At 44.7% G+C, this 20907-nt stretch overlaps 1 protein-coding gene across 14 annotated transcripts in view; it reads right to left on the bottom strand.

The window, feature by feature from the left end:
* Positions 1-1813: 1813 nt before the first annotated feature.
* ppfibp2b (PPFIA binding protein 2b) overlaps positions 1814-20907 on the bottom strand; it is a 93298-nt gene continuing 74204 nt past the window's right edge. For 12 of the 14 annotated variants that reach the window (XM_061677253.1, XM_061677251.1, XM_061677246.1 and 9 more), the window contains 7 exons: positions 19686-19811; positions 17827-18015; positions 12578-12772; positions 12278-12458; positions 10731-10796; positions 4980-5527; positions 1814-2571 (listed from right to left, as the gene is read on the bottom strand). In XM_061677253.1, coding sequence (XP_061533237.1) covers positions 12381-12458; positions 12578-12772; positions 17827-18015; positions 19686-19811 — 588 coding nt within the window. In that variant the 3' untranslated portion in view covers positions 1814-2571; positions 4980-5527; positions 10731-10796; positions 12278-12380. The remainder of the gene's footprint in view (positions 2572-4979; positions 5528-10730; positions 10797-12277; positions 12459-12577; positions 12773-17826; positions 18016-19685; positions 19812-20907) is intronic. The other 2 variants (XM_061677243.1, XM_061677244.1) reach the window with 2 other exon arrangements.

The raw sequence follows: 20907 nt of genomic DNA on the forward strand, positions 1-20907 counted from the left end.
GCCCCTTCCTTTTTGCAGTGGTGATGGATAGGCTGACAGATGAGGTTAGACTGGAATCCCTGTGGACCATGATGTTTGCAGATGACATTGTGATCTGCAGTGAAAGCAGGGAGCAGCTGGAGGAACAGTTAGAGAGATGGAGGCATGCACTGGAAAGAAGAGGAATGAAGATTAGCCGAAGTAAAACAGAATATATGTGCATGAATGAGAGGGCTGGTGGGGGAAGAATGAGGCTACAGGGAGAAGCGATAGCAAGGGTGGAGGACTTTAAATACTTGGGGTCAACCGTCCAGAGCAATGGTGAGTGTGGTCAGGAAGTGAAGAAACGGGTCAAAGCAGGTTGGAACGGGTGGAGGAAGGTGTCAGGTGTGTTATGTGACAGAAGAGTCTCTGCTAGGATGAAGGGCAAAGTTTATAAAACAGTAGTGAGGCCAGCCATGATGTACGGATTAGAGACAGTGGCACTGAAGAGACAACAGGAAGCAGAGCTGGAGGTGGCGGAAATGAAGATGTTGAGGTTCGCTCTTGGAGTGACCAGGTTGGATAAAATTAGAAATGAGCTCATCAGAGGGACAGCCAAGGTTCGATGTTTTGGAGACAAAGTTAGAGAGCGCAGACTTCAATGGTTTGGACACGTCCAGAGGAGAAATAGTGAGTATATTGGTAGAAGGATGATGAGGATGGAGCTGCCAGGCAAGAGAGCTCGAGGAAGACCAAAGAGAAGGTTGATGGATGTCGTGAGGGAAGACATGATGGCAGTTGGTGTTCGAGAGGAGGATGCAGGAGATAGGCTTACATGGAAAAGGATGACGCGCTGTGGCGACCCCTAACGGGACAAGCCGAAAGGAAAAGAAGAAGATACTATATAAAAAATGTTATCATTGTTTAAGTTAATGTGATAATGTTGGACAATATCTAAATTTGCACATTCATATTTTATTTATATTTATTTTTTGCTGTCATGAAAAGAAAAAAAACATTTACTCAGTACTTGAGTAATTTTTTTCACTTGGTACTTTTTACTCTCACTCACGTCATTTTTTGAAGGACTACTTGTGACTATTACTTGAGTACAATTTTTGGCGACTCTCCCCACCTCTGTTAACCGATAGCGAAGTATTGGAATCCTTAACACTTGTGTGTACTGTTACAAAAGAGACATTCATTGATAACCTTGATTCTACTAAAAAATAAAGAAAAGTATCTTTTGTAGAACAAACGCGGAAGAATCATCAGAGACAAAACTGCAGCGGGGTGTAATAATTTCATCTTTTTCGTATCGTGAGAATATCAGCGTGTTTATGTAAACAGTGGACAAAAGTTTGTTTGTGTATTTCACCGCTGTGGCTCAGTAGGTAGAGCGGTTTGAATCGTGGCTCCGACTGTCCTATAGTCAACCGGTGTACGGTCGACTGCTTCAACAATGGAGGCACGGAACATGGGCCACTCAAGACTCAATGCTCGCCGCCTCCCTCGGGACGTGGTAAATAAAATAAAAAAAATAAAAAAATAAAAAGTTCTGAGGTAGGAGTTGAAAACTCCTTCTGACGGGGGACTGCCAGATGCTCGAAACAGAATCCTTGCAATAGGTTTGTGGTCCTGCACCACTGGAGCAACACACCACCAGGTGTGCATCTGTAGTATCTGTGAATTTTTGTAATTTTGTGAATTTGCTTCAATAATTGAAAGACAAACATTACTATCCACACGGGGGGGGAAAACAGCTGCAAACTTTTATAAAATACAGTAATGTGTTCGGGATAAAACTTCGAGTGAGAGAGAAAAAGGACAGAAAAAAGAAAAGAAAGCAAGCTTGAGACTTTTTCCCATTATTTATTCGGAATATACAAAACAAACAAACAATTGCCAGGGGGTGACGTACAATCACAGGCGAAAATGCATTATAAAGAGCACATTTAGCCAAGGTTTAAATGGCTTTTGCATTTTTGGAGTGTCTAATGGTTTTTAAAAATGCAAAAGAGTATTTTTTTTTTTTTTTTAGAATAGCGACATTGGTCTCGATGCCATTTAGCCAACAACATGATAAAATTAATAATGGATTATTTTCACAAGTGGCTAGTCAACGAAGATAAACAATATATGCTCTAAGCAAAAGGAAAGACGTGGTTCAATACGAACAGAAATAAAATTCTAGACATCTTTCCGTAATTTGTGAGGGAATGGACAATTCCCAAAGAAATGAAAAGCATCTTCAGGGATCATTCGCAAAAACAACAATTTGTACATCTATAGAGACACCTCACCATTACCGCTCACATTCACACCGTCACTGAGTGGGAACAGAAGCCATGGCGCTTGGACAGAACGCAGGGGCGTGAACGACGATGACTACATAATCAGTGACAGGTCATTTTCGTTTCATGAATTTTTTGCCAACAACAATAGGTGCTGAAGAAGGCCTCCGTTCTTTGATAGCATCAGCTACAGAGAAGTTGGATGAGGAAGCATGGATATCATCTTGTGATGGAGCAGTAATGAGGATGGCAGGTGGATGTGAGGAAGAGTCCCAATCTGAAGACTTAGTTTGGGCCTGTGAGGACGAGGGCATCTCTGAAACCAAGAGGCATACAGTTGAACCCCTAACCCAGATAAGGAAAATGCAGGACTTTGCAGAATAAAGTTATTGATGTAACTTTATTTCACTACTGAGCATCAGTGTCTGTCTTTATACAGTATTGTTTCTAGATTAGCTACTTGATTCTCCTTTCACTGCCGGTAGAGTGTAGAATACATTGGGCTGACCTGCAGGTCTAATAAATTTTACTTTCAAAGACTGTGTGTGTGTTCGCACGTCTGAGTTGCTATTCATAGCTTGAGATTAGCAGCAAATTTCAAATAGGATTGTGCTAATTTCTTAAGCGTGTTAGAGCTGTACACTAAGTATTAATACTTTGTAGACCAACAATGATGAATGTAATGACGAACAACTGTATTGATTTAAAATATTGTTTTCAAAAGATATGAATCTGTTTTTCTTTTTAATTTCAATGTTATTTATTATACCGATTTCAATCCCTCAAGGGGAATTTCACTTTACACGCTGCTGTATATTCTTCTATTGATCTATTATGTTGTGCACCACAGCGTAGAACCAAATCATCGCACACATTTAGGCATTTAAGGAGAGATGTCAGAGTGAAAGCGCCACGCACGCAAACAGTGCTGCAAGGGTGGGGGGTGCGATTGGAAGGCGGGGACCTTAGCGATCCGATCCCCGGCTACAGAAGCTGACTCTAGGAGGGGGACTCCATCGTTCTGCTGGGGGACTTCAATGCTCACGTGGGCAATGACAGTGAGACCTGGAAGGGCGTGATTGGGAGGAACGGCCCCCCCGATCAGAAACCGAGCGGTGTTCTGTTATTGGACTTCTGTGCTCGTCACGGATTGTCCATAACGAACACCACGTTCAAGCATAAGGGTGTCCACACATGCACTAGGCACCAGGACACACTAGGTCGCAGTTCGATGATCGACTTTGTGGTCGTGTCATCGGACTTGCGGCCGCATGTCTTGGACACTTGGGTAAAGAGAGGGGCGGAGCTGTCAACTGATCACCACCTGGTGGTGAGTTGGGTTCGATGGTGGGGGAAGATGCCGGTCCGACGTGGCAGGCCCAAACTTATTGTGAGGGTCTGCTGGGAACGTCTGGCGGAATCCCCTGTCAGAAGGAGTTTCAACTCCCACCTCCGACAGAACGGGGGAAGCGGGGGACATCGAGTCCGAGTGGACCAGGTGCCGCGGCTCCATTGCTGAGGCGGCCGACCGGAGTTGTGGCGGTAAGGTGGTCGGGTGCCTGTCGCGGCGGCAATCCCCGAACCCGTTGGTGGACACCAATGGTGAGGGATGCCGTCAAGCTGAAGAAGGAGTCCTATCGGTCCTTTTTGGCCTGTGGGACTCCTGAGGCAGCTGATGGGTACCGGCTGGCCAAGCGGAATGCAGCTTTGGTGGTCGCTGAAGCAAAAACTCGGGCATGGGAGGAGTTCGGTGAGGCCATGGAGTAAGACTTTCGGACGGCTTTGAGGAAATTCTGGTCCGACGTCTCAGGAGGGGAAAGCAGTGCACCATCAACACTGTGTATAGTGGGGATGCGGCGCTGCTGACCTCGACTCGGGACGTTGTGAGCCGGTGTGGAGAATACTTAGAAGAACTCCTCAATTCCACCGACACGCCTTTCCATGAGGGAGCAGATTCTGGGTTCTCTGAGGCGGGCTCTCCTATCTCTGGGGTTGAGGTCACCAAGGTGGTTAAAAAGGTTTGGACTCCGCCAAGGCTGCCCTTTGTCACCGATTCTGTTCATAACTTTTATGGACAGAATTTCTAGGCGCAGCCGAGGCATAGAGGGGGTCCGGTTTGGTGGCCTCAGTATTGCATCTCTGCTTTTTGCAGACCTGTCTCCCATTGAAAATGTGTGGCGCATTATGAAGCGTAAAATACGACAACGGCGACTCCGGACTATTGAACAGCTGAAGCTGTACATCAAGCAAGAATGGGAAAGAATTTCACCTACAAAGCTTCAACAACTAGTGTCCTCAGTTCCCAAACGTTTATTGAATGCTGTTAAAATAAAAGGTGATGTAACACAGTGGTAAACATGACCCTGTCCCAGCTTTTTTGGAACTGGTTGCAGCCATAAAATTCTAAGTTAATGATTATTTGCTAAAAACAATAAAGTTGACCAGTTTGAACATTAAATATCTTGTCTTTGTCGTGTATTCAATTAAATATAGGTTGAACATGATTTGAAAATCATTGTATTCTGTTTTCATTTATGTTTAACACAAGGTCCCAACTTCACTGGAATTGGGGTTGTATAACTGCAAATATTGACAGTGTAACAGTATTGCAAAGCCAGTATATTTCTGGACTACAATATGCAAGGTCAAACTAAAACAAAGTAAACGTATTTATTCTTAATGTAACAGTCATTGAGTCATTAAGGTGCAATAATTTGTTCTGACCTGACTCTTCCTTCTGGCTTGGTCCAGACCCCATTAGGCTTCGGTCAGCTTGTACGTGCGTGGTCCGTATAGGTATGCACTCATTATCATACTGTATCAACCCATACCACATCACATTTAGATTTCATTAAAAGCTCCATTAAAGAGCAAATTCATTTGGCCATTCATGCTTTGCCTCATCTTCATGTCACTCACTGCCTGTCTCATGAGCACTAATCCTGTGTTGTTCTACAAATTAGTAAGAGGGGCTAGACACACTGTAATAGCTATTAAAGATGGCCAATGAAGGCCTTCATTATGACATACATTCTATAAAATATTCATTATTGTCTGCATAGAAACATTATTATATTCAGAAAAAACATACTGTTCTTCTGACCTAAAAAGACATCACTTTTGTATTAAAAAAAGACAATTGGAAAATCCATCCATCCATCCATTTTCTGGCCCGCTTTATCCTCACAAGGGTCGCAGGCGTGCTTGGAGCCTATCCCAGCTATCTTCGGGCGAGACACCCTGAACTGGTCGCCAGCCAATCGCAGGGCCAACTGGAAAATAAATAGCATATTTTGGACCATATTCTCTCCATAAACTTAAGTCAGAAAAGACGCGCAGCTCCGCGCTTTTCTTACTGCACCCATTCTGCCATCCACTTAATTCTATCATTTGCGCACCATCTGGCCATGTGCGCGCTCTGTATGGAGTAACCCTGAAGTGTTGGCGATCCCTCTTATGTCTACCCGAGCGCATAGTCTCTAAGACTTAAGCGCGCGTTTCCTCATGCACACTCCAGAGGCTGTAGTAAGTCTAGTGTAAGGTGAAACATCATCAACACAAAAGCACATGCTCCTTCATTGTAGCCTGTTACATGAGCGGCGTGCACGTCTCACTGGCGATGATTAACTTCCATCCGCTATAGGAGTTAATTTCACGTTTAAAGTATGACATAGTTCCCAAATAGATTGCTATCGCATTCATGCATCTAAGGAAAACTCCACGACCCAGGAATTCCAGTAAGCCCCAGATTTCAATGAGTCACGCCTCTCATGCCGTTACCTGCAAACTAGTCGGGTACGCGCGGTGGGTGTGTCACAAGTCATTACAGGAGAATTGGCGCACCTTGAATGCATGCAAGCCAGATGCGTAAAATACAGATTTATGCAGACTAAGCAGACTAAGGCCCTTATAGAGGGTTTTGACCTATGTCATTTTTACCATAGCGACGATGTTATGCCATCATATTGCTGATAATAAATAAGTACATGCACAATGCTAGGAAAAAATTACATAGCATTTTTTTTTGTGTAATATGAAAAAATACAGGGAAAATTTAAAACATTCATATGTAAAAACCAGCACACAGACTCCATTAAATTAACTGGTCATGGGAGGTCATTCATAAAGAAGGTCCTCAAATACATAATAGGGACATATCAGCCATTTTGTTCCCTCTTGTTCTATTTATTAGTTAAAGATATCAAGGTGAATTTTCTCTCTCTCTTGTGGCAAAAGGTTGCAGTCAAAAAAAAAAAAAAAAGGAATAGACTTTGAAGAAACATTCACACCGACCGCTGATATGAATAGAATGAGAGCGATCAGGAGAATTTGCTCTTGCGTCAAGTGGACATTAAGAACGCATATTTCCATGCACCTATTAACTCTGAAATGTATATTGAACAACCAGAAGGTTATAAAACATGGTTAGAAGAGGTGAAAACAGCATGTACAAACCCTACTTCCAATGAAGATGGGACATTGTGTAAAAAGTAAATAAAAACAGAATACAGTGATTTGCAAATTCTTTACAACCTATATTCAATTTAATACACTACAAAGACATTTAATATATTTAACATTCAATTTAATGCTCAATCTGATGAATGTTTTTTTTTTCCGTGTGCAAATATTCTCTCTGTTTGAATTTGATGCCTGTAACAAAAAAGCTGGGACATGGGCAATGAAAGACTAGGAAAGTTGAGAATGCTTAAAAAACACATTCCAAAGATGAACAGGTTCATTAGAAACAGGCGTGTCACGATTAGGGTTGTCGAATGCGAGGAAGGCAAGGCAAAAACGTGGGTGACCCAAGTGCAGGGAAGCAGGGAGGCAAGGCAGGAGTGGAGGAGTCTCAAAACATTATATTTAATTTCCACAATAAAAGGCAAACAAGGAACATGGATAAAGCAAACTAAACGAAGTCCCACAACAGATAACCAAAGTAGCAAAGAAACACTTGCATAAGCCTAAAACTGGAAACAAACTATGACTGGCGAGTAAGACGTGGAACCGACAGGGACAATGACATCTGACAATGATAATGAACCGACAAGAAGTGAAAGAAACCAGGGAACTAAATACAAACAGATTGACGAGACAACGAGGAACACCTAGACAAGACACGAGTGGCTGGAGGGAGCTGATTGGTCGACACAAGGCAGAAGGTTGACGAGAACAGGTGGAAACAACAACCAAATGAGCACACGACAAACACGGAACACAGGAAAACATGGAACAAAGCTAAACGCAACCCAAACCAAAAGAGAGACCATGACAAGGTGAGTGTCATGATTGGGTATAAAAGGATCATCCCCGAAGGTTTCAGTTGTTCACAAGCAAGGCTAGGGCACGTCAGAATGGAGACTGGACCCAAGAGGAGGCGGAGGCTGAGAGGTTGTGATGAACAGTTTATTGAAAAGGAGAGCTGTAGAGTAGAACTCTCCCCTTTATACTAGTTACAGGCAGTGGTTTGAATCCCAAAGCTTTGGTTGGACTTTTAAACACATTTGCAGTTTTTATGGCTTAAAAATGGTTCCCAGCGCCTGCTGTACACTTTTTGTATTTTCACTCATAACGTTACACAGGATGCTTTCCAAGTAAATTATCTTGCATTCTAGGGTAGACTGCGGGGACAAGCTCGCTCCAGTCTTCACTCAGATCTTCAATAGACCTCTGGAACTCTGCGAGGTACCATCCTGTTTCAAACGCTCCACATCATTCCAGTCCCCAAGAAACCTGCAATCTCGGGTCTAAATGACTACAGGCCTGTCGCCTTGACATCTGTGCTCATGAAGTCCTTTGAACGTCTCGTGCTGGACCACCTCAAGAGCGTCACAGGCCCCCTGCTGGACCCCCTGCAGTTTGCCTACCAAGCAAACAGGTCTGCAGATGATGCAGTCAACATGGGACTGCACTTCATCTTAGAACACCTCAACAGTGCAGGGAACTACACGAGGATCCTGTTCGTGGACTTCAGCTCAGCGTTCAACACCATCATCCCTGAACTCCTTTCCTCCAGGCTTCTCCAGCTCAGCGTCTCACCTGCCATCTGCCAGTGGATTTACAGCTTCCTAACGGGCAGGACACAGCAGGTGAGGCTGGGGGAGGCCACCTCATCCACACGGAGCATCAGCACTGGGGCACCCCAAGGTTGTGTCCTCTCTCCGCTGCTCTTCTTTCTCTACACGAACGACTGCACCTCAACGCACCTGGCTGTCAAACACCTGAAGTTTGCAGATGACACCACTGTCATCGGCGTCATCAAGGACAGTGACGAGTCTGGAGCTGCGGTGCGGCCGACACAACCTGGAGCTGAACATGCTCAAGACTGTAGAGATGATCGTGGACTTCAGGAGGCATCCTTCGCCACAGCTACCCCTCATGCTGTCCAGCTGCCTTGTGTCAACCGTCGAGACCTTCAAGTTCCTGGGAATTACAGTCTCTCAGGACCTGAAGTGGGTGATCAACATCAACTTCGTCCTCAAAAAGGCCCAGCAGAGGATGTACTTCCTGCTGCTTCTGAGAAAGCACGGCCTGCCACGGGAGCGGCTGAGGCAGTTCTTCACAGTGGTCATCGAATCAGTCCTGTGTTCTTCCAGCGGCTCCAATTACCGGAGACAAATTCCTGGTGTGTTTTTTGGACATACTTGTCAAATAAAGATGATTCTGATTCTGATTAATGGTGCCTTCACAGATGCCATTGGCACTAACACAGCCCCATACCATCACAGATGCTGGCTCTTGAACTTTGCGTCCATAACAGTCCGGATGGTTCTTTTCCTCATTGGCCTGGAGGACACGACGCCCACAATTTCCAAAAACAATTTAAAATGTGGACTCGTCGGACCTCAGAACACTTTTAGACTTTGCATCAGTCCATCTTAGATGAGCTCGGGCCCAGAGAAGCCGGCAGCGTTTCTGGGTGTTGTTGATAAATGGCTTTTGCTTTGCATAGTAGAGTTTCAAGTTGCACTTACGGCTGCAGCGCCGAACTGTATTTACTGACATTGGTTTTTTTAAAGTGTTCCTGAGCCCAGGTGGTGATATCCTTTACACATTGATGTCGGTTTTTGATGCAGTGGGCCTGAGGGATCGAAGGTCACAGGAATTCAATGTTGCTTTTTGGCCTTGCCGCTTACATGCAGTGATTTCTCCAGATTCTCTGAACCTTTTGACGATATTATGGACCGTAGATGATGAAATCCCTAAATTCCTTGCAATTGTGTGTTGAGGAACATTGTCCTTAAACTGTTTGACTATTTTCTCACACACTTGTTCACAAAGAGGTGAACGTCGCTCCATCTTTGCTTTTGAATCACTGAGCAATTCAGGGAAGCTCCTTTTCTACCCAATCATGGCACCCACCTGTTCCCAATTAGCCTGTTCACCTGTGTGACGTTCCAAACAGGTGTTTGATGAGCATTCCTCAACTTTCTCAGTCTTTTTTGCCACCTGTCCAAGCTTTTTTGGAACGTGTTGCAGCCATAAAATTCTAAGTTAATGATTATTTGCTCAAAACAATAAAGTTTATCAGTTTGAACATGAAATATCTTGTCTTTGTAGTGTATTCAATTAAATATAGGTTGAACATGATTTGCAAATCATTGTATTCTGTTTTTATTTATGTTTAACACAACATCCCCAACTTCATTGGAATTGGGGTTGTATATAAAAGGTTAGTTAAGCGTTTCGGGAGGGGGCTCATGTTGTAGAGAAACTTTGTGAAGAAATATTTGGAGACAGGACTTTCCTCTCCTCTTTAGCTCTGGGTTTCTCCACAACATTTAAAAGCCAGTGTTGTTTCTGTCTTCCCAATATGTATTATATATTAAACACAGAGCACAGATTTCTTTGCAAAAGAAAAATCAACAACAACAACAACAAAAATACGTGTAAAAATCATTGACACACTGGGCGACCTCTGATTTGTTGATATTATCCAATAATAGAAATAGAACTATGAATACAACTAAATGAAACAATTTCACACTTTGTCTGAACTGGAATGAAAAACAACCCAGAGGCACTGTGCGTTCTTTTAGTAATTTTGCAAGCTGTCTTTTATTTTTCTGTACACTTTCTTTTGACATCTTTTGCTCTTCGTTTGCACTGTAAATTCTTTTAATCATTTCAAGCCCAGTGAGTTACAGTTCAGTATAAATACATTTGCCTTGACTTGCTCAGTGTGAAGGTGATTCATGTCACAGATGCTAACCACTTAAAATAAATAAGTAAATAAACCGCATTAATCCATTTTGAATGCGGGTCTGTTGCTAGTATAATTTCTGGTGTAGCCATTCTTCTCACATTCTCTTTTGAGCCTACTGCGCAAGAAAACGTGTGAGCTACATTCACATTTTGCTAGTAGTTTGAAAACTGCATATTCTATCTTTAGAGGCAGATTTTTCTATCAATTTCCTTAGTGTACATCTGTCCTTTCCCTGGATAGAAACTCCATGGTATGCGACTGCTTACTGTCAGGTTGTTGATGCTTTCAGAGAGAGTTTCAATTCGCAAAACGGAGGCCCTCGTGATCCCTATCTGCAACACACACACACACATGCATGCACAAACAGTGGTGAATTATGATGAACTGGGATTTGCTTCTTCAGGTTTTCATATTGTGTGTTATTAGTGTGTGTGTTATGTGTGTTATTAGGCAGACTGGTCAGCCATTATGATGGCGAAGATGATGATGCAGGTTGCTAAGGTGTACTGCTGTTGGTGTTTTTTTTGTTTTTGTTATATGTTGTTGTATATAGTTTTAAAAAGCTTAGGTTTCTTTGCCGCATCAGTCCCCCACCATATGAAATTGAGCGCTTTCATGCTGCCATATAGCTGCAGCTCTGCATGTTCTCTTCACAGTTTGAAGTGATACTCGCTGACCTGTAATGTGCTTAAAAGCTGTGACTTCTTATCACAAAAGCCTTTTCAATGTATAGTTCCCAACACTCTTCTTTTAAAAAAGTGTGACGCAATAACAGATTACAGTGACAGAGACAACTGAATGAATGAACAAAACGTGACTGCGTATGGGTGAGGTACATAGTAATCCAAGTAGATGATGGGGTGGAAGTTGATGATTTGAAAAAAAATTATGCAAATTGTAATAATACAATTATAATAATTGGTATAAGAATAAATATACTATGACAAGTTTAAATGCTGTTCTATAGCTTTGCAGTTTAAGCAAATGGTTACTGATTGTTGCTGCTCTTGTAAACATATTTCCTCTTGAATGTTTAAGTTAAAACTTTGGAAAAGTGATGGATGATTTGAGATGAAAATGTTACCATTCATTATTTTATTTTTATTATTTACATCATAATTGACACTTATCAAAATAAAGTGCTAATCTGAACTTTATTTGTAACATCAGGAAATCTGCTAATACAGTAAGGTATTGCTGTGGAGTAAAATTATAGTGAGACCGTTCATTGTACAGTATGTGTATATACTCGTTCAAAAATTATTTACAATAAAACTGAGTCATAAAAACAAAGGCATTGTAAAGATCTTGTTTGTGTTTGACATTTAGAAAGTATTCGAATAGATTTTTTACAGTGTTATGTTGGAGCTGAATACAAAACTAAAGAATTGAATCAACTTCTACACGCATGCACACACACTCTTGTTTATGTTTATTAATTCAATCTTTTGTTCAATTCCATGACATGTAGCGTTCTTCAAAGAAGCAATTAATTTAATATAAAAGGTCATACACTAGTGTCAAAGAAGAACATTGTACAAAATCAGCCTCTCTGTTTTCAAAACAACCGTTCCGTTTCATATTTGGCTCTGCAATTACATAAATAAATACACTTCTCTAATAATAAAAGCACTATGTCACAAGTTCATCTCAACCATGTGCTAGAATTGTAATCACGCTGGGAAATCAGAAGTATAAACGGTGCCTGTATGAACTCACAAAATCATAACCACTTGGTAAAACGGCTTAATATTGTGTATCCTGCCTGAACAGTGTCACCGGGAAAGGAGGCTGAGGCGGGTTTGTTAAGCACCTGACTGTCAACACAAAGCAGACTAGATCCATCATGACAGGCGGCTGTGATTGTAGAGCCAACAGGCAGCTTTATCGGAAAGTCACCGAGATCTCTTCACTTGTCACGGCACTGGGTCACACTGATGGGCTGGGTTGAGGGGCACAGGATTGGGGTGGGATCCGGGCTGAGCTATTGAGGGCTGTAAACAAAGGAAGGAACAGCGGTAGTGATTGGCTGATGGGAAATCATGACGATATCAATGTTTTTGACACTTGAGGAGTCTATGGAGAAGGGTCATTTTGTGCTGCTCAGCCCCACCTGGTGCCGGGTGTGATCAGGCTGTGTGTCCAGGATGGGGCTCAGACCTCTGAATGTATTGTTGAAGTGATGCATCTGGGTTCCGTTCACTGTTGAATGTCCCTCCAGTGGCCTGGCTGACTCAACGGGGCAAACATAGTCTGTGGATTCATCTGACCGCCTCCGCCGCAAGTTAGAGAAGCCCAACTTTTTTGGCTGCAACAAACAAAAAGCTGTTGAATTCATTTTGTGACCATGATCGTAACTCAAAACACTTGCGTCTCAAATCATCTTCATCTTTTGAAATGAATGGAAGGTCATTAATCGGTTCCAGCCCCCCACATTAAAAAAAACAAACATATTTTAATAAAGGAAATAAAACAATATTTTACTTTATAAAAAGGCACAGTGACCGACTGGTTAGCACGTCTGCCTCACAGTTCTGAGGACATTTGGACATTTCTGAATTTGAAGTGAGTTCATTCTGTGTTGTGACATAATCCCTAACATCGCTCTGTCGCTTAATACGTTTAATATTAACAACCGTAAACTAATTAGATAAATGTAGGTGCGTTTCCTAATTAATACAAAATGTACTACCGGATCAACTCGTCGCCGATGTTATGTGTGCTTGGCGATTCCGCTGGGTCTACAACCAGGGCCACGACCCGCATCACCTCAATGCGAAAATACAAAAGACCAGTGCAACAAATACAACACTGCCTGATCTGATAAGCAAAAATGTTGCTTAAACGTAAGAGTAGCAATAGAGGATGTCTGCTCGAGAGGTAGGTAGGGTGGCCAAATATTGCACTCACGTAAAAGTAAAAAGTTGTCCTCCAAAAAATTACTTAAGAGTAAAAAGTACACAGTGAAATAATTACTCAAGTACTGAGCAAATTATAACTTCTGACTTTTTTTTTAATCACAGCATGAACATCAATTAAAAAAAAAAAAATTACAAAATAAAAAGTGAATGTGCAAATTCTGATGTTGTACTGTGTGTGTGTGTGTGTGTGTGCGCGTGTGTCTCAAAACATCAGCAATTTACTGCACATGTTTTCTAAAGTTAAAAGTGAGCTGAAAATATCCACGTTTGGGTACACTGTGCAAGACAAATACTACAATACGCCGCCGCTGTTTTTGTTCGTCGAAATGTAAACACGAGGAGCTGCACGAGTAGTTGCCTTCATGGTAACACCGACCTTCCCAACAGGGCCGCCACGTAAGCTCGACAATCAGTTGGCCGGCTTATCTATCCTTAATACCTTTGCCTGTGTTTTGAGGAATACATTTATTCTTGTTCTTGCACCTTAAGTAGTATCAAAATATTAATTTATGGTATAGACGTGACTTTTTTCATGGAAAACAAAACATATTAGCAAAACCACAAATGTAAAAAGTTAAAAGAAGGTGCCATTTTGATATCGTTTGACAGGTTGGCTGAGCGGCGGCAGGGTGGCCGACTGGCTGGCATGTCCGCCTCACAGTTCAATGTTCGTTACATTCAAATCTTTCTGTGTGGAGTTTGTAATTTCTCCTGTGTGGGTTTTCTCACAAAATCATGAATGATAGGTTAACTGAAAACACAAAATTCCCCGTACGTGTGGATGTGAGTGTGATATGAATGCTTGTTTGTTTATATTTGCCTTACGACTGGCTGGTGACCAGTTCGCCCAAAGTCCGCTGCGATAGGCTCCAGCACACTCGTGACCTTAGTGAGAATAAGCGACACAGAAAATGGATGGATGGATGGATGAGTCGGTTACGCAAATTGAAACATTGCGGTCAGGACCTTTGCCTTAAAAAATCCTTAGCAAGCCCATCCATCCATTTTCTCCCGCTTATCCGAGGTCGGGTCGCGGGGGCAGTACCTTTAGCAGGCACGCCCAGACTTCAGCAGGGACGCCCAGACTTCCCTCTCTCCAGCCCCTTCATCCAGCTCTTCTGGGGGGATTCCGATGAGTTCCCAGGCCAGCCGAGAGACATAGTCTCTCCAGCGTGTACTGGATCGTCCCTGGTGTCTCCTCCCGGTGGGACGTGCCCGGAACACCTCACCAGGGAGGCGTCCGGGAGGCATCTGAATCAGGTGCCCCAGCCACCTTGTGTGGCTCCTCTCAATGTGGAAGAGCAGCGGCTCTACTCTGAGATCCTCCCGGATGGCCGAGCTTCTCACCCTATCTGTAAGGGAGAGCCCGGACACCCTGCGGAGGAAACTCATTTCGGCCGCTTGTATCCGGGGTCTTGTTCTTTCGGTCACGATCCAAAGCTCGTGACCGGAGGTGAGGGTAGGAACTTAGATCGACCAGTAAATTGAGAGTGTCTCCTTTCGGCATAGCTCCTTCTTTACCACAACGGACCAATACAAAGTCTGCATTACTGCAGCAGCTACACCGATCCGTTTGTCGATCCTCCCGTTCCATTCTTCCCTCACTCTTGAACAAGACCCCAAGATACTTGAACTCCTACACTTGGGGCAGGATCTCATCCCCGACCAGGAGAGGGCACGCCACCCTTTTCCGACTGAGGATCATGTTCTCAGATTTGGAAGTGCTGATTTTCATCCCAGCTGCTTGACATTCGGCTGTGAACCACTCCAATGAGAGTTGGAGATCACGGCTTGATGAAGCCAACATCATCTGCAAAAAGCAGATATGCAATACTGAGGCCACCAAACCGGACCCCCTCTATGCCTCAGCTGCGCCTAGAAATTCTGTCCATAAAAGTTATGAACAGAATCGGTGACAAAGGGACAGAGGAGTCCAAGCCTCACCGGAAACTAATCCGACTTACTGCTGGCAATGCGGACCAAACTCTGACACTGGTCGTACAGGGACTGAACAGTCCGTATCAGGGGGTTCGGTACCCCATACTCACGAAGCACCCCCCACAGGACTCCCAGAGGGAATTGATTGAACGCCGAAGTCCACAAAACACATGTAGACTGGTTGGGCGAACTCCCATGCCGAGGGTGTAGAGCTGGTCCACTGTTCCACGGCCAGGACGAAAACCCTCCTCTCCAGCACCCCTGACTAGACTTTACCAGGGAGGCTGAGGAGTGTGATCCCCCTGTCATTGGAACAAACCCTCCGATCCCCCTTCTTAAAAAGGCGGACCACCACCCCATTTTGCCAATCCAGAGGCACTGTCCCCGATGTCCACGCGATGTTGCAGAGGTGTGTCAACCAGGACAGCCTCACAACATCCAGAGCCTTTAGGAACTCCGGCCAAATCTCATTCACCCCTGGAGCCTTGCCACCGAGGAGCTTTTTAACCACTTCGGTGATCTCCACCCCAGAGATAGGAGAGCCCGCCTCAGAGAACCCAGACTGTGCTTCCCCATGGGAAGGCGTGTCTGTGGAATTGAGGAGGTCTTCGATGTATTCTCCCCACCGACTCCAGCGTCCTGAGTCGATGTCAGTAGCGCCCCATCCCCACTATACACAGTGTTTATGGTGCACTGTTTCCCCCTCCTGAGACGCCGGATGGTGGACCAGAATTTCCTCGAAGCCGTCCGGAAGTCTTTCTCCATGGCCTCACCGAACTCCTCCCAGTTTTTGTTTCAGCGACCACCAAACCTGCATTGCGCTTGGCCAGCCGGTACCCATCAGCTGCCTCAGGAGTCCCACAGGCCAAAAAGGCCCAATAGGACTCCTTCAGCTTGACAGCATCCCTCACCGTTGGTGTCCACCAACGGGTTCGGGGATTGCCGCCACGACAGGCACCAACCACCTTACGGCCACAGCTCCGGTCGGCCGCCTCAGCAATGGAGGCGCGTAAAATGGTCCACTCGGACTCGATGTCCCCCGGAACATGAGCAAAGTTCTGTCAGAGGTGGGAGTTGAAACTCCTTCTGACAGGGGATTCTGCCAGACGTTCCCAGCAGACCCTCACAATACGTTTGAGCCTGCCACGTCGGACCAGCATCTTCCTTCACCATCGGAGCAAACTCACCATCAGGTGGTGATCAGTTGACAGCTCCGCCCCTCTCTTCACCAGAGTGTCCAAACATGTGGCCGCAAATCCGATGACACGACCACAAAGTCGATCATCGAACTGCGACCTAGGGTGTCCTGGTGCCAAGTGTGCGCGTGGACACCCTTATGCTTGAACATGGTGTTCGTTATGGACAATCCGTGATGAGCACCGAAGGACAGAACACCGCTAGGGTTCTGAGCAGGGGGGCGTTCCTCCCAATCACGCCCTTCCAGGTCTCACTGTCATTGCCCACGTGAGCATTGAAGTCCCTCAGCAGAACGATGGAGTCCCCAGCGGGAGCGCTCTCCAGCACTCCCTCTAAGGACTCCAAAAAGGGCGGGTACTCTGAACCACTGTTTGGTGAATAGGCACAAACAACAGTCAGGACCCATCCCCCCACCCGAAGGCGTAGGGAGGCTACCCTCTCGTCCACCGGGGTGAACCCCAACGTACAGGTGCCAAGCCGGGGGGCAATAACTATACCCACACCTGCTCGGCGCCTCTCACCGTGGGCAACTCCAGAGTGGAGGAGAGTCCAACCCCTCTTGAGAGGACTGGTACCAGAGCCAAAGCCGTGTGTGGAGGCGCGCCCGACTATATCTAGTCGGAACTTCTCAACCTCACACACGAGCTCGGGCTCCTTCCCTGCCAGAGAGGTGACATTCCACGTCCCTAGAGCCAGCTTCTGTAGCCGGGGATCGGATCGCCAAGTTCCCTGCCTTCGGCCACCGCCCAGCTCCCACTGCACCCGACCCCTATGGCCCTTCCACAGGTGGTGAGGCCATGGGAAGACCTGACTCCACTGAATTTTAATTGAAGATCCCTGCTCTGTTAGCATGACAAGTACAATTCACTCTATACTTCCCTGTTGGTGGGAGAAAGTGCCCCAACCACATGTACACATGGGTTTGCATATTTTATTGAAATAAATACATTATTAAAGCAGCAGTGGAGGGTTAGGAACAAAGTATTCAAAGTTATATAAAGGACAACCACAAGCTCCAGTTGTACAGTATGTGCCTGTTTCTTTCGTTGGTAGGAACAGTGGAGGGGATTGCGGCTGAGCCTTGAAGCTATGAGGAGGAGCAGAGAAGTTCCTGCCTTGCTTTATCACACTGCAAATGCTTAGAGCTTAAACGGAGCTGACGCAACCAGGGCTTGCAGAGATAAAGGTGCTTTATTCCCCACGCAACGGAAGAGAGGAGTGGGTTCCTCTTACATAACTGTATTTTGACCTCTTTTTTTTCTCTGTAATATACAGTAGTGCCTTAACCTTCTTCGTACTCTCTCACCTTTACTTTGGCAGTGATGCTGAGGGGTGTGTAGTTCACTGCCTCTGTGTACTCTCTCTTCTCCCGCTGGGCCTGTGCTCCCACCAGTTTGCTGAAGTTGGTGGTTAAGTGGCGTCTCAGCAGTGTTTTCTGAGGAGGGATGTTAAGCAGCATGGCCAGCGAGTCGGAATTAAACCGAGGCTCCAGCATCTATTGGAAAAGAGGCATGAGACACTTAAGTTCATGCGATACTTAAGTTCATTGCTGAACTTAACTACTGTATTTTCACGACCATACGGCGGACTTAAAAGTCTTAAATCTTCTCCAAAATGGACGGGGTGCCTTATAATGCGGCGCACCTTAAGTGTGCACAGAGTTCCAAAATCTATAAATGTTGTTGTGTGATGAGCGCTCCGCTTGACTGACTAGGAGCATTTCCTGCCGACACACTGCTTATATAGAGGAAGGCGGACGTGACTGAGCACAGCATGCGGACGTAAAGGGGGAAGGGTGCGCGTGACAGAGGACGCTAAAGACACGCCCCCAGTAGGTATATAGTTCCGGTATGTGCATCGGTTTGGCTAAGGACGCCTGAAAATGACTGCAGTCAAGCCAGCCTCCACTCGTAAAGTAGCAGTCAAGCCAGCCGCCCCTAATTTTCTTCATACTAGGCATTACGGTAATAGGTCGCCAACTCGTGGTGAAAGCCACCTTCAAAATAAAAGCCTTCCAATAATACGGACGTATCTCACAGATTTTTTTCAGTGAGGGGTAATGACAGCTAAATATGCAGTTTTCAGATACTTTTATTTTGAAATACAATATCAGATCTTCATCGAACCTCTTTTAGTGGAGTCCTTGGTGGTCTGTCACACAGATCTGGACTTGTCTTGCGATACCAATGGGATTATGTTGGGGTGGCTGTGGCTCAGTAGGTAGAACAGGTTCGAATCCCTGCTACGAAGTGTCGATGTGTCCTTGGGCAAGACACTGAACCCTAATTTGCTCCCAGTGGGCCTGGCAGCGCCTCGCATGGCAGCAGTCGCCCATTGGTTTATGAATGTGTGTGTGAGAATGTGAGGCTTTGTAAAGCGCTTTGGGCACTGTGATGATGTAGATAAAGCGCTATATAAGTGCAGTCCAGTTACCATTTATTTTTCATAAGATACCAAATAAACTACATTTTTAATGTATCTCAAGATTCGAATTAACTTTGCTGGTTGCATTCCTTAACCGAAGAGTACTGATGTCTGTATTATTGGGAAGCTTTTATTTTGAAGGTGGCTTTCATCTTGAGTTGGCGACCTATTACGCGACACGCTTACGAAGCACAGTTTAAACTGCAAGCTATCAGTTACGCGGAGGAACATGGGAATCGAGCAGCCGCGAGAGAATTCAAGATCAACGAATCCATGGTTTGCAAGTGGAGGAAGCAGGAAAACAAGCTTCGCCAAGTCAAGAAGACGAAGCTGAGTTTGCTTGGGTTAACGTGTCTGCTTGCACTGTTCTTCGAGCTTTCGTAAAAGCCGGCATCATTTCTGAGTAGCCGCACGGCAACGAGACTGACTCAGACGAGTACGAGAGGGAACCTGGCGTGTTTGATGGAGAACTTGCCCAGCTGTTCATTTCGGATACAGAACATGAGGACTTTGGATTGATTTGTGGATGAGGATTGATCAAAACATAACTTGAGTACATTGTTAAAAACATTATGTTAGCGTGCATGCAAGCTACCGTATGTTTTACCATGCTTGCGCCCAATAATACGGTGCACCTTATGTATGTGTTAAATACAGAAATAGACCCTGTAACGGAGACTGCGCCTTTTAATACGGTGCGCCTTATGGTCGTGAAAATACGGTATGTGTGAGCATACTTACTATTAGTCCTCCATGAACTCCACTGCCCCTCAAGTTTGGAGCGTACTCTGCCAGGTCTACAGATCTTAGCCACTCCATGACTCGGTGGTTAGACCACTGGACCACCTCACTGGGAATTAATTTGTTCTAAAAGACACACACAAACACATTCTTGGTTAATGTACTTACCAATCAACCTGTTCCACATATGGTTAGCAATTCTGCTTCTCAGTCAAATGTCCTAGATTTCTATCATGGCTGATAACATGTTTACAACATCCGAGTTGCAGCCGGTAAGACGGCACTCTATGTCACGTGAGAGACGGTTGATGTTCTTTAGTAGGTGCTACTATTTTGATTAGCACCCCAGTTGGCATATTCATCTTTGCTGGTCTCAGCAGCTAACTCTTTAATGCCAATGTAGGAGACCAGCATCTCGGACAGGTTTGGGCAAACGTTTTGGCTCAGGGGCCACATTGACTTTTAAAATTTGACAGGCGGGCCAAGCCAGGACCATATGCTTACATATCACAAAAAACAAAAAAAAGGCATTGTAGTGTTAATACTTTTAATGGGAACAGTGTTGTTTTGTTGATCACCTCTTTTTTTTGCCATCGCATCAAAGTCTGGTGTTAGTTTGGTTGTGGCAATTCTCAGAACACATCTGAGGTGTTCGTCACTCAGCTGGGATCTGTAGGATGTTTTGCTGGTGTTCATGACACTAAAAGTCTTTTCACACACATATGCAGAGCCAAACACCACCAGCATCCTTTGTGCCATCTTCTGGATTTTTGGAAATTTTTCTGCGCTTAATGAAGCATAAAACTCATCCAGTTTGAGAGTTGAACTTCTTTTTTAAGACAGTATCACATTGGAGATCAATCAGTTCCATCTGCAGGTCCCATGGCGCTGTTTCGGGGTCTTGTGTGACTGAATCTTGGATGGCACTTTGTCAGATAAACGTGTTTTGCTGAGCCTGCAAGCTTAATTTTAACCGCTGAGCCGTAGCCATCAGTTCCTGCGTTGATTGGCTGTTAGCATAATCAGCATGCTTGGTAGAAAAGTGACGGCTGATGTTATATTCCTCTAAAACCACAATGGTTTCTTAACAAATTAGACATACAGCCTTTGACCATACTTCAGTGAAAAAGTATTTAGTAGTCCATTCTATATTAAACACTCGGCAATCACTGTTGACTTTTCTTTTCTTTGGCCCACTTATGGTTGAAGAAGGGTTCAGAGC

This window comes from Phycodurus eques, chromosome 5, assembly GCF_024500275.1.
Source record: "Phycodurus eques isolate BA_2022a chromosome 5, UOR_Pequ_1.1, whole genome shotgun sequence".
In the NCBI taxonomy this organism is placed as follows: Eukaryota; Metazoa; Chordata; class Actinopteri; order Syngnathiformes; family Syngnathidae; genus Phycodurus; species Phycodurus eques.